This window comes from Cotesia typhae, unplaced genomic scaffold (genome assembly GCF_013202065.1).
Source record: "Cotesia typhae breed Kobodo isofemale line unplaced genomic scaffold, CoteBio_Ctyphae contig_42, whole genome shotgun sequence".
Lineage (NCBI taxonomy): Eukaryota > Metazoa > Arthropoda > Insecta > Hymenoptera > Braconidae > Cotesia > Cotesia typhae.
Window position 1 is genome coordinate 157,602 of NW_027423751.1, and position 13,658 is coordinate 171,259.

The window sequence follows — 13,658 nt, forward strand, 5'->3', positions numbered from 1 at the left end:
CTTAAAAAATAATTGATTGCTTATTTTTTAAGGATTATTTTGAGAACTCTAAAACTTCAAGTTTTTTAGAAATTTTCATTGCTAAAAATTTAATCGAAGATTATGATTAAAAATTTTTTTATTTAATTCTTTTTTAAAGATCGGGAAAAAATGATGTCTGCTGGTGAATAAATCACAAAAGAGCGACTTATTTTGAACTTTGTGACTGCTAGCATCACATTTAATTCGATGATCTAAACATTTCAACTTAGGCCAATGTTCAATTATAATTCTCAATTAAGGCTGTATTTTTCGACTCTTGCTGCTCTTTTTTTTTGTGACTATACTAAATTTGTTGTATATAAGTATAATTTATACCTAATAAATAGTGTAATAAATAACTCGAAAAGATCAGGGTCATAACTATTTTCTACAGTGGTCACAGGGTATGTCGAGATATATCTGTAATAAAATATTAATTTCATTAGAAAATTATAATTGATAAATCCCTAAAATGGATAAATTAAAAATACGCAAGTTGCAGCGAGAAGATTGTGTCGCTCTCAGAAATCTTATTAAGGTATTTTTCCACAATAAAATAAGTTTTATAACTTTGTTAACTCATTTATTTTCAGGAATTAGCGGATTTTGAAGAAATGCCCGATGGCCCAAAGCTTGATGCTGAAGGTAATGTCAAAAATTGTACCTTTTTATCGTATTCTAACCTACTTGAGATGAAAAAAAAAAAAATTAAAAGCATAAATATTTTTTTAAATTACAATTTTTTACTGTTTAGTATGAGGTAAAAACTCAGCTAAGCTCAAAAGATTATTTTATTTTTCTTCATTTATCTGAAATGTTTGCGCAATATTTTCTCTCATTTCCTAAATTTTATTGAAATTTGAATAGTATTTTTAAAAAAAATAAAATTAGAAATTTATTGTAAGATAAGATTTAAGATAAGAAATTTATTTTAAGATAAAATAATGATAGTACTACATTACAACATATGTAGATAATTAGAATTAGATATATAATCGCGTGTAATCAACAAATAAGTTTTTTTGAAATCGTGTTTCATCCCGTGTCACACATTATATTTTTCATATAAGTTGCATTAAAAATGCTAGTTTTTGGAGCCAATCCCTGGTAAAAAATACTGATTGAAAAGAATTGAGAAGCGGTCACTCCATGCAAACTGTATATCTATACATACAAATAAAAGAATTGAAATTATTGAAAAGACTCTGAATAAAAAAAAATTTAAGACAAAAAAAAGTATTGAAAAGAATTGGATTGACTAGAAAACCAATTCTTTTCAATACTTTTTCCTTTGTCTCAATACTTTTTTTTTAATCAGGGGGATTCGAATTTCATCATTTTTAATTCTTTTCAATCAATATTTTACAACAGGGGTACCAGAACTAGATAGTTTCAGACGAATAGCGAAAGAAATTCAAGAAAGTAATGGTTTATTTTTTATAATAGTATATTACACACCGAGGGAAGTAAAGTAAGAAATGTCTCAGATCACATGTAATTGTTGGCCGAGGCGAAGCCGAGGTTAACAAACATGTGATCTGAGGCTTTCTTATTTACTTCCCGAGGAGTGTATGCTATTTTTTTGCTCGACGGGCAGAAAGCGTCAACTTTCGGCCCGCTGCGCTAAACGAAGTTGCCACTTTCTGCCTTTGGGGAATCCTCACGGGGAATGGCAATGAAACGCGCATTTTCAATGCTGGTTATATGAAAAATAGCATACGCTCCTCAGGAAGTAAGTAAGAAAGCCTCAGATTACATGTTTATTGACCTCGACTTCGCCTCGGCCAACAATTACATGTGACCTGAGACATTTCTTAGTTTACTTCCCTAGGCGTGTAATATACTATTACCTAAGAAACAATAATAAAAAACAAAATGAATTTTTTAACAGATTTAGAAAAAAACGGTTTTGGAGAGCAACCATTATTTCATTCTTTTGTTGCTGAGATTGAAAATCAAATCGTTGGATATGCAATTTATTATTACACTTTTTCTACTTGGCGTGGTAAATCAATGTTTCTAGATGAACTTTATGTTAAGCCGTCTCATCGAAAAATGCATATTGGCAGTTTATTATTTGATGCAGTAGCAAAGGTAATTGTAATACTATGATCATGATTTCTTTTCAATAAAAAATTTATAAATATTAATCAACTTATAGAAAGCTTCCGAAAATAGCTGCTGTCGACTCGATTTTATAGTTTTGGATTGGAACCCTGCTGCTGAATTTTATAAGCGTAGAGGTGTGATTGATATTACAGAAAAAGAAAAATGGCATTATTATCGAATAGAAGCAGATGGCTTACAGAAACTTGTAGAAAAATGAGTTAAAATGAATCAAATGTTAATTGACTGCTTCTTGATTCTTAAAATAAATTAATATTTTGTATTTAACTGTTATTTTATCGATTACTTGTTGTTGAAAAAAAATAACAAGTTTACTAATCCCGTGATAATTATTCTTTAAATGATTTTGCTGATTTCTTCTTTACCTTAATATAAAGTATCTACATGTTATATATAATTTGACGTATTAATTTTCATTTGTTTCAACAAAAAAAAACAATTTTCATTGATTTTATAAATATAAAGTGGTTCCTGATGCTTAATTAAATTCTAAATAAGTATAAGAATGATAAAAAAAGACCAAGTGAAGCTTTCAAAACAAAATAAATGGTTCCCTTTTGCACTTAATACAAATATATGGGATAAATGCAATACAACAATAATTTCAGTGTCAAGCTTTTTATCAGTAAACTTAAATAAAATAAAAACTGAAGAGACTTTGACTGATCGAGTAATCGAATTCTATTCAAGTATATTAATAGCACCGGAAGTTCACTTTTATGCTATAACTAAAAGTGATTTAATAAATTTGGTAAAATTAGATCAATTTTTTATTTTGATTTTGTTCATCAACTTCATAATGATTGTATAAAACGTTAAAAAGTTAAAATTTTATAGAATTTAACAGATGTTCACCTTCTTCAAAAGTATCATTATCTTCAATACTTAGATTTATCTCACAATAATTTATCAGATTTATCGTCTTTAAGTAGGCTTCCTTACCTCTTATACTTAAATGTATCACACAATAAGCTCAAAGATATATCAAACTTTGCACCACCAAGATATTTAACTTATTTAAATTTATCACATAACAGCATAACATCGATGAAGAGTTTAGAAAATTTTTGGAGTATTGTCAATTTAGACCTTTCTTATAATTTTATAAAGAAAATTCCCCGATTACATAATTTTAGGTACTTCTCTATTGTACTTTCGTTTATAATCTAAAAGAGAAATTCTTTTATTTCTGATTTTTTAGGTACTTGAAATATCTAAATCTTTCGCATAACTTTATCGAGTATGTACAACATTTGGAACATTTAAATATTCAAGAATTAAATTTAAATTTTAACTGTGTAAAAAAATTTATATTCGTTGACTTAGATAAAAAAAATAATGTGTTTGTTAATTTGAGAACTTTATTAATATGTCACAATAAAATATCATCATTGAAATTTCTTCGAGAAGTACATTGTTTACGTCTTATAGACTTAAAAGATAATGAAATTGAAGATTTAATGGAAGTATTTCATTTGGATAGTTTAATATATGAAATTGATTTAAGAAACAATCCTTGTACCAAATGGCCAAATTATAAAGAAATTGTTTTATTTTCAATTCCAAGTGCAGTTTTTGTTGATGGGAGTGAAGTTACAGAATCTGAAATGGTATGATAATAATTAACAAGTTAACTATACAATTTTTAATTAATTTTTTCATTAACGAAGTTGAAAATTTATTAATATTGGTGTTAGTGTGGCATTTAAAAAAGTTTTAGTCATTTTGGATTTTTTGAAAATTTACATTGAATCGATTAATTAAGTTTTGAACAATCTCATCAAACAAAATTAAACTTTAAAACTAAAATTTTTATAACGATCAATTTTTCAATTTTAAATCACAAAACTTTGATGAATGCTACAAATCTCGCTTAAATCAATTAATTCGTTCACAAATATTGATGTCGATAATTAATGAGTATTTTTTTGAAAAAGTGCTGGGCTATCCATCTTGAAATTTTTTTTTATGGATCATGTTAAATATAGGTTTCATCGACTATAACATTCAATCCACCGATCAATTTATTAGCATCCCGTGGAGCTACTCAACTTACTTTACTTGAACAATTGAATGTACCCAAAATTGATGACAGTATGACTTCGTATGATGAAAATAGTCCACCTTTAATAATACTTAGTGGTCCATTGGCTGTAAAAAAATTAGCTTTAGGTCGACATTTATTTTTAAAAAATTCTGATAAAGTAAGATTATTTTATTACTTCATAAATTAAATTTTATTCAACCATTAGTTTTTTGATAATTTGTATGATACTGAAATTGAGAGACATCTGATCATTTTTAAAATTTTTTAACAAATAAATTATAGCGAGAAAATTTTATTGAAAAATTTCATCTTTAGAAGCTTTGAAAAATTATAAATGAGATTTTTATAAATAATTTCCTACGCCTAGTTTATTTATCAAGCAAAATCAAAAGATTGTCAAGTGTCTGCTAACTTCAGCCTCATTAATTTGTAATTATTTTCATTGAGGAACACAAATATGAAACCTATACTCAAAGTTATTGAATAAACAGTTTATATTATATAACACCGATTAAAAACAAAATTTTTTTGTTTTTATTTTATGCCTTTTACATTAGGTAAAATATTGTCGCAGCCATACAACAAGAAAAAATTTTACAAATGATATAGAAAATGATGGTTTTTATTTTGTGAACCACGAAGAATTCCATGAAATGGCTCGAAATGGAGAATTTTTAACTATAGAAGAGATTTTAGGAGATAGCTATGGACTTCGTAAATAATAATTAATCGTTTTAACGATTGTTTATTTGTAAACTGGGTGTATTTAAAAAAAAAATAAATTTATAATTTTTTTTCAGATTATAGTGAACTAGTTAAACTAAAAAAAGAAAAGAAAATTGGTATAACACAACTGGATTTGTTAGCCTCAATACAAATAAGAATAAGATATCCACAAGTAAAATTAATACTTGTTTTCACTGAAAACGAAGAAATTCATCGACAATGGATCGAAGATAAACTTCAAATTTTCAGATGGATTAAAAATAGCTCTAAAAATTTATGGGCGTTATCAATTCATAGGGAATATAATATAAATAATGTAGATTCAATGGTTAATAAAATGAACATTGTATCTGCTATTGTCAGTAGAGTCGACGTATCTCCTTATTCTAGTGAGATACAATATTCAAATTCGAAAAGTATGTTAAAAAAATTATCGAAAAATGAATCTACAATACCGAAAATGACAATACTATACAAATTATCAAAAAATAAGAAACATATTAAAATCATGAATTCAAAATCCTTCATAAAAAATTTATATCAGGAGACGTTCACAGATAGCGAAGATACTGAAGCAAAATTAAATGTAATTTTTAGATATTAATATGCGTGAATTCTCGATGGTTTATTGAACAATTTATTAATTTTATAGATTGACTCAGAAGAAATGATAAATAATATTAATAGTAATGAAAATGCGCAAAAAAAAGTGAGTCAAGGAATAATTTCCGAAAAATTTGAAGCCGAAGACATTTCGTTCGATACATCATTTCAGAAATATGATATCAATAAACTTAAGGATGAATACATCGAAAGTATTTTAAAGTTACGACAAGTTTATCTTAATCAACATTTGAATAATCCTGGATTTTATTCTTTGGTGGTAATATATCAAAATAAATTTGAAAACGATCAACCTTGTAGGTTTCTCTGGAATTTCCCGCTAATTTCAAGTTCAAAACGCTGAAAAAAATATTATATAACAAACTTTTTAGCTCGTTGAGTTCACAAATACAACTTTTATACATTTCAAGTTTAACGAACTCGAAAATCTAGAGATTGTATTAATGAAGCCTTTTTTTTTGATCGTCTTAAATTGCGATATTTCACTAACAGATTGACCGATTTCGATGCGGTTCAACTGACTTTGATTCTGTTTGCGGCAATTGACGTTGTTTTTTGAAATTAGTAGATTATTAAATTATTAGTATTAGATTATGAAATAGATTGATACAGTAGTTATTTAAAAAAAAAAAAAAAAAAAAAAAAAAAAAAACGTTTTTATGAAAATTTAACTTTTAAGATTTTTTAAAATCTATTGAGCTGAATTGATTTAAGTTCACACAAAATTTAAGGACAGTAAAATTCTTTAGAATGCCGCAAATCGAGTTTAGATCGTTTAAGCCACACACACCTTTCTGAAATCTCAAAAAGTAAAGAGCTGATACAACAGATAAGATCAATATTTGAAAATTGGGCTGAAACCAATAACCTCCCAATTTTTTTAAACAATTGATTTTCTTAGCGGGAAGTTGACAATTTAGATTAGAAAACAATACTGTTAGAATGTAGAATAAATATTCTTCTAATTTGTTTTTTCTTTTAAGGCATACTCTGATAATTTGAATGCGTTTCTTCAATCATCAGAACATTATATTAATCAGGTTCATAAGGATTTTTCATTGGAAAAATTACGAAAAGTACCAGAAATTGAATACCTCAAGCAATTTACTTTCCCTAATACAATTGACAAGATAATTAATGAACTAAAGATATAATATAAATTTGTAAATCATTTATATTTTAGATACGCCGAAGAAGAAATTTTAAGAATCCAATTTAAAAATATTTAAAAAATTTTATGTTTTAATCCAATCATGATAATTTCTTGAAAACAATAGTTTTCATTTGGTTTCTTAAGCTATATTTAAAAAAAAATATACAACATTTAAAAATTTAGTTATACTTGATAATGAAACTTTTAATAAATTGAAGTTTATGATTATTTTAATTTTAGAGATATAAATAAAGGTAGAAACCGATAATTCAACTTATAATTATCGGATTTCTTTCAGTTTGAGAAACGTTTGAACAGATTGTAATTTGACACTTTTTAAATTAAAGAGCCAGTTTTTCAATTTGCGATAAATTTTATCCAAGGCTGAAAAGCTGGTTTCAATAATTTTTTATGAGAATCAATTTATCAGATAATAAATAATTAAAAAAATTTTTTTAACAAATAAATTATGGTAAAAAAAAATGAGAACAAAAAATTGACATTTAGAAAATTAAAAAAGTAAAAAATGCAATTTTTCAAAAATAATTTTTCGGAGCAAATTTATTTGTTAAAAAAAATAAAAAAATTATAATAGTGACAGCTTACTTTAATGTCATTAACTTTTCAAAACAATTTCTTCACACATATGCCCGCATACCAATTGACGTCAACTCTCATTTATACCGAGATAGCACGCAACGACTTATTGGGTGACATCGCGGATGTTTTGATGGTTTTCATTATTTTTTAATTTTTTTTCGATCATATATTTACTTATTTAATTAATAATCACTGCATAACAAGCATTTTCAAGTTAATAATATTTTTAATATAAATGACATTGAAGTTGACAGACATTAAAAATTTTTTTAGAATTTTATAACAACTAAATTATTATAAAAAAAATTTAATTAAAAAATTTCAGATGTGACAATTAATAAAAATTACAAGTTAAAAAAATTTTTTAAATCAACAGCTGACGGCCAACTTCAGTGTTATTAATATGACTGTTTTTTAGAAAGACGCTTCATATGAAGACCACTAAAATATTAAAATTTAAAAAATTAGTCAGTAAGTTTTATAAGGTATTTGTTACTTAATTATGTAAAAAAATAAACAATCAAAATAAATAACCTTTTTCAAACCAAAAGATGACATCGCGGACATAAAAATGATACTAACGCGATCCTAGCGGTGAAAATCAGTATCAACAATCTAGTATTATCCTCAAACCTCTTAAAAGTTTCGTACGTTTTATTTTTTTTTTACTCTTGTTAATTAATTTTTCCACTAAAAACGTTTTGGCAACAATTACATTTAGTGCTGCTGCCTGTTGACAAGAAAATCTGCTAATAAAAAAGGTAGTATTCGTTGGTTTTTGTAAAATGGCGGGTGTTATTGTCCGCTGTACTCAGATTTTTAAAAGACAATTAAGTGAGTATACTGCGTGTTATTTTTACAATTATTATAATTATCGTTAATTTTGATATTGCAAATGCAATAATTTACTATTTGTGAATTATTTTACTAATTTAAATGTGTACATATATTTATATTGCATTTGTTTTTATATTCATATTTTTTGTTATTAATTTGACATGAGTAAGTTATATAATTTAATAAAAAATTTTTTTAAAAGGTTTTCTTGGTGTTGTTTTGAATAATCAACAAGTAAATACTTTCTCAGATGCTGCACCAGAAGGAAAGGTAATTTTTTACAATTAAACTATTATTATGTATAAATTTTTCAAATTATTAGATGTTATAAAACAAATTGTACGTACAATTCATAAGCGATATCGGTTTTATAAATAATTAACTGTTTATTTATTTTGTCATAGAAATTTGGAAGTCCGTTAAATGATCAGGATAGGATATTTACTAATTTATATGGACGACATGACTGGAGGTTGAAGGGAGCATTGAAAAGGGGTGATTGGTTCAAAACTAAAGAAATCCTTTCTAAGGGAGCTGATTGGATTATCAATGAAATTAAAGTATCAGGATTAAGAGGCCGTGGGGGTGCTGGTTTTCCATCAGGAATGAAATGGTCTTTTATGAACAAACCTTCAGATGGTAGACCTAAATATTTAGTAATCAACGGGGATGAAGGAGAACCAGGAACTTGTAAAGATCGTGAAATTTTGCGTCATGATCCTCATAAATTAGTAGAAGGCTGTTTGATTGCTGGTCGTGCAATGGGAGCTTGTGCGGCTTATATCTATATTCGAGGAGAGTTTTACAACGAAGCTTCAAATATGCAAGTAGCGATTGCTGAAGCCTATCAAGCTGGGTTGATAGGAAAAAATGCATGTGGTTCTGGTTATGATTTTGATATCTTTGTTCAACGTGGAGCTGGAGCCTATATATGTGGTGAAGAAACAGCTTTAATTGAATCAATTGAAGGAAAACAAGGTAAACCAAGATTGAAGCCACCATTTCCAGCAGATGTCGGACTTTTTGGATGTCCTACTACTGTAACAAATGTAGAAACAGTTGCTGTTGCCCCAGTATGTATATTTGTAAAGAAAAAAAATTATTTTCATACAGTAAAAGCTGTTAAAAGTTACCGTAGTTCTTTTTCAATTTCTCATCAAACGCTAACAAGAATGAGAAAGACAACTTGGGTAACTTTTAACAGCTTTTACTGTAATTACAAAAAGAGAAATTGATTACATACGATTTTATTATTAGACAATTTGTCGTCGAGGAGGATCATGGTTTGCTTCGTTTGGTCGACCTAGAAATCATGGAACAAAATTATTTAACATTTCGGGGCACGTAAATAATCCTTGTACTGTTGAAGAAGAAATGTCGATACCCTTAAAAGAGTTGATAGAAAGACATGCGGGTGGTGTTATCGGTGGCTGGGATAATTTATTAGGTGTCATTCCCGGTGGATCGTCAACTCCTATTATTCCAAAAAGGTAACGTAAATATTTAAAGCAGTTGATAACTTTATAAATGCAAATTAGATTATCTATAATTTATAACGTCATTGATTTTTATAATAGTGTTTGTGACACTGTTCTCTTGGATTTCGACGATCTTGTGAGAGTGCAAAGTTCATTTGGTACTGCTGCTGTAATCGTGATGAATAAACAGACTGATGTAATCAAGGCGATTGCTCGACTAATTAGCTTTTATAAACATGAATCCTGTGGCCAATGTACTCCTTGCCGTGAGGGAATTAGTTGGATGTACAAAATAATGAATCGGTCAGTAACTCATATTTATTTATTCTTCTTTATTTTAAAGACTTAAGTATTTAGCAGTACACGGAGAGAACTATTTTATGGAAGTGTGGATAAATATCTGATAAAGTTATAAAATCAGTATTATTAGCTTATCAGTTCATAAATGTTACTTTAGAACATTTTTCTTTGAATTACCTCAGATCGAGTTTTATGAAATTTTTTTTAAAAAGTCAGTTTTATTTTTTCAATAGTATTCGATAGCTTCTGCTATCAGGGTCAAATTTATATTTTTCATTTTTGGTAAAAAAAATACTAGTATTTTTTATGGGTTACGTAACAATTGATCCGCGACATTTCATCCGCGGACGATTGATCCGCTCGACAATTCAACCGCACGACAAATGATCCATGATTAATTTTCGGATAATGTAACCGTGTTGTGACCTTTTATCATGGATTTTGTGTGTGTTTATCTAAAATGAGTGAGTATAAATTGTCGGGTGGATCACTTATCATGCGGATTAATTGTCCACGGATCAATTTTCGCAAATGAAATGTCTCGGATCAATTGTCTGCGGATCAGCGGTCGAGTCACCTTTTTTATGACCTTAAAATACGAATTGGTCTAAAAAAATTATATATTTTATGTATTTATTTATTTATTTATTTATTTTTTTTTTTTTTTAATAATTATTAAATATTATTAAAAGATATCGTTGTTATATCAATATTCATACAGTAAAATTTTCACAAAATCAATTTTCTGTCTCTCTTTTACTATTTTGTTGTTTTACAACATCAACGTGAAAAAATTTTAAGCTTCGCAAAGTCAACTGTAGATTTTTTATGTATACAAAATTAAGAGTAGTACGCGTGAATAACACTTGGTGACTAAAATAAAATGATTTTGTTTTATTCCAATTAGAAACTTGACTCTGAAGAATTAATGTTTGTAAATTAATTTTCAATTAATTAAATAAAGATTTATTGAAAAAATTAACTTTTCGTGAAGTTGGTATTTGAAAAATTTGAAATTTTAATGAACACGAAGAAAAAAAATTTAAAACTTGAATAGTTAGTTCTAAAATAAAATAATTAATAATATTAATAGATTAATAAAAAACTCAAAATATTTCTAATACTTTTTACCTGAGTTGAGTATACTTATATCATGAAATTAATAGTTGAAATTTATAAGATATGTTCTTATTTTATACTAGGGATGAAATCCATAATTGTACTAAAATCTCGTATTTTAATTCAAATCAGTTAAAATTTTCTGTCTTTACAACAAAATTTAATTTTTTACTTTTTACTGTAAATTCAATAATATCGAAGTAATTGAAAGTTTATCAATTTTAAATTATTTTCTTTTTGATAAATACTGGAAGTAAAAGTAGAAGTTGTCATATTCATTCAAGAGTAATTATTAGTATAAATAATTATAAAATTGTAATTCTCTTCGTAAAAATAATCAATTCGCAATTAATTTTGATGTTAATTAAATTCTATTTACATTGACAATTAACATACATTTTTTTTTCATTACAGATTTGTTGTTGGGAATGCAGAAAAACATGAAATTGATATGCTTTGGGAACTCACAAAGCAAATTGAACTGCATACCATTTGTGCTCTAGCTGATGGTGCTGCTTGGCCAGTACAGGGTCTTATTCGACATTTTAGACCTATGATTGAGGAAAGAATGCAAAACTTTAAACAATCAGTGGCTAATTAATGAATATCAAATTGAGAAACATAAAGTAATTTATTGCTGTTGTAATTATGTAGGTAATAAATATTATTAAAATAATGTGTTTTTATAAATTTTGTTGCATTAATTTTTACATAGAATTAAGCGATAATGAATCTTAGGTATGTAATAAATAATTATAACAAACGTTTATCGAAAAAAAAAAAAAAAAAACTAATGATCTAACGTAATAAAACTAATATTCTACTTAATACAAAACTTGAAAATTAATCGATATTAGCGGACATGTAATACAACGAGACAGTAGCGTAAAATAATTGGGTCTTCATATAATAGGATAGAGATCATCTTCAAGCTATAAAACAAGGATATTCGTAATAGCAAAAATAATGACTTCTCATTGTTAAGAGGATCAATTTTTTCATAAATATGTGATGCAATACGATTCAAACTGATATCAAAATATAATACCACATCATGGTCACAAAAAAAAGTTTAATCCTAATAGTTATTAAATAAACTTAAATTACTGACTTCCATAATAATAATGATTTATAGTAACTGAAGAACTTATAGGAAATTTTTCTAACAATTTTTATGACATTAAAGTCAAAGATTAATCCAATCAGGTAAATAATTCGATTTTAATCACCTTTATTTATTGATTATTATTATTTTGTTATTTTTTTTTTTTTTTTTGTAAATTAAGCTAGTTATTTTTTAATCGTTGAATTACATATAATAATAATTAAAAAATTAGAGTTCTAGAGTTATTTACTTACAGAGCGACTTTCTTTTGCTTGTAGAGAATTCAAGTTAAGAAATTTTCAAAATTTGAAATTATTACTTAGCAATAAATATCCATTTATGTAGGATGGAGGTGAAGGATACATGTGAAAATTTTTTGTTAAATTTATTGTAAATTAGCTGCTACCCGCCCACTCCGCTGGGCACTTTATAGAAATGTATCTTTAAATCTACACTTAAATTTAATTGGAGTATTGTCTTGACTTGCTCAGATTCTAAATTCCATTCGATTGGTCTGTACCTTTTATCCATGTGATAATTCTAGCTAATATTCATTGTAACTTTCAATGTGCAATCGCTATATCATTTGGATCCTAAAGGAGCTAGAGCTTGGAAATTTGAAATTTTCATTCTTAACATCCACCCCCGCAGTCCATATGGGGAGTAGGTTGTCATAAAATCCGATATTTAATTATTTCTACATCACATACAGAAGATTCTTACTAAATTTAGAGCTTATAGGAGCTACAGCTCGGAAATTGAAATTTTAATGTTAACACCCACCCCCGAAACTCCCTGTGTCGTGAGCTATTGTAAAATTTTTTTATAAATAATTTTTACATCACTTAAAGAAAATTCCTACCAAATTTGAAGTCGATAGGAGCTATAGTTTAAAAACGGGAATTTTTCATTGTTCCAAGCTATAGCTCCTATAGACTCCAAATTTAATAGGAGTCGTCTACATATAATACAAAAATGATATAAGAACGGGTTTTACACCGAATCACCTCCAATAAAGATCGCGGGGGTGGGTGTTAACAATAAAAAATCTTAATTTTTTAAATATAGCTTTAAAAAGCTACAAATTTGATAAGGATCTTTTATTTGTCATGTAGAGATCATCTCAATACGGATTTCAATAAATTATACTCCCGATTCGATGGAATGTGGGACTTGTGCAAGTTAAAATAATACTTCAAATGAATTTCAAGTCTAGATCTAAAATTACAATTCTATAAAGTGCCCAGCGGAGCGGGCGGGTAACGGCTAGTCTCTTGTATATGTATAGATTAAATTAAAATAAATTATAATTTTAATATTAACTACAGAAGAGATAATATCAGTAATTGTTGATAATAGATAATATTGATGACTTAATCTCCAATTTTAACTTTTTCGCATCGTCATACTGTAACTATTTATTATAATACTGTGACATTAAATTAATTCGATGAGAATCTAGAGTACAGTAATTTTTGAAAATTCAATAGAGTTAAATTATAATAAATAGTGGATCTTTTA

General features: G+C 26.9%; 2 protein-coding genes and 1 long non-coding RNA gene across 3 annotated transcripts; 2 read left to right on the forward strand and 1 right to left on the reverse strand.

The window, feature by feature from the left end:
- Positions 1 to 111: 111 nt before the first annotated feature.
- Positions 112 to 3,108, forward strand: LOC141528115 (thialysine N-epsilon-acetyltransferase). The gene is made up of 4 exons (XM_074243989.1): positions 112 to 559; positions 615 to 666; positions 1,913 to 2,115; positions 2,183 to 3,108. The coding sequence occupies exons 1-4, from the start codon at positions 494 to 496 to the stop codon at positions 2,345 to 2,347; spliced, it is 486 nt and encodes a 161-aa protein (XP_074100090.1). The 5' UTR covers positions 112 to 493; the 3' UTR covers positions 2,348 to 3,108.
- Positions 3,109 to 3,611: 503 nt separating this feature from the next.
- On the reverse strand, positions 3,612 to 7,894 carry LOC141528118 (uncharacterized). Its single transcript, XR_012479314.1, has 3 exons — positions 7,305 to 7,894; positions 4,205 to 4,299; positions 3,612 to 3,750 (listed from the first exon to the last, which is right to left on the reverse strand). It is a non-coding gene; the product is annotated as an uncharacterized LOC141528118 (long non-coding RNA).
- Positions 7,895 to 7,991: 97 nt separating this feature from the next.
- Positions 7,992 to 11,708, forward strand: Nd-51 (NADH dehydrogenase (ubiquinone) 51 kDa subunit). The gene is made up of 6 exons (XM_074243988.1): positions 7,992 to 8,132; positions 8,338 to 8,405; positions 8,540 to 9,208; positions 9,393 to 9,625; positions 9,713 to 9,916; positions 11,447 to 11,708. Exons 1-6 carry the CDS (start codon positions 8,084 to 8,086, stop codon positions 11,631 to 11,633), a joined length of 1,410 nt encoding a protein of 469 aa, XP_074100089.1. The 5' UTR covers positions 7,992 to 8,083; the 3' UTR covers positions 11,634 to 11,708.
- The last annotated feature ends 1,950 nt before the right edge of the window (positions 11,709 to 13,658 follow it).

Bases quoted from the DNA above. Each gene is read 5' to 3' on its own strand.
- LOC141528115 (XM_074243989.1), top strand. From the start codon at position 494: ATGGATAAATTAAAAATACGCAAGTTGCAGCGAGAAGATTGTGTCGCT. The intron at 560-614 runs GTATTTTTCCAC...ATTTATTTTCAG, and splicing joins CTCTCAGAAATCTTATTAAG to GAATTAGCGGATTTTGAAGA. The intron at 667-1,912 runs GTAATGTCAAAA...ATTTTTTAACAG, and splicing joins CCCAAAGCTTGATGCTGAAG to ATTTAGAAAAAAACGGTTTT.
- Nd-51 (XM_074243988.1), top strand. From the start codon at position 8,084: ATGGCGGGTGTTATTGTCCGCTGTACTCAGATTTTTAAAAGACAATTA. The intron at 8,406-8,539 runs GTAATTTTTTAC...ATTTTGTCATAG, and splicing joins ATGCTGCACCAGAAGGAAAG to AAATTTGGAAGTCCGTTAAA. The intron at 9,626-9,712 runs GTAACGTAAATA...TTTTTATAATAG, and splicing joins ACTCCTATTATTCCAAAAAG to TGTTTGTGACACTGTTCTCT.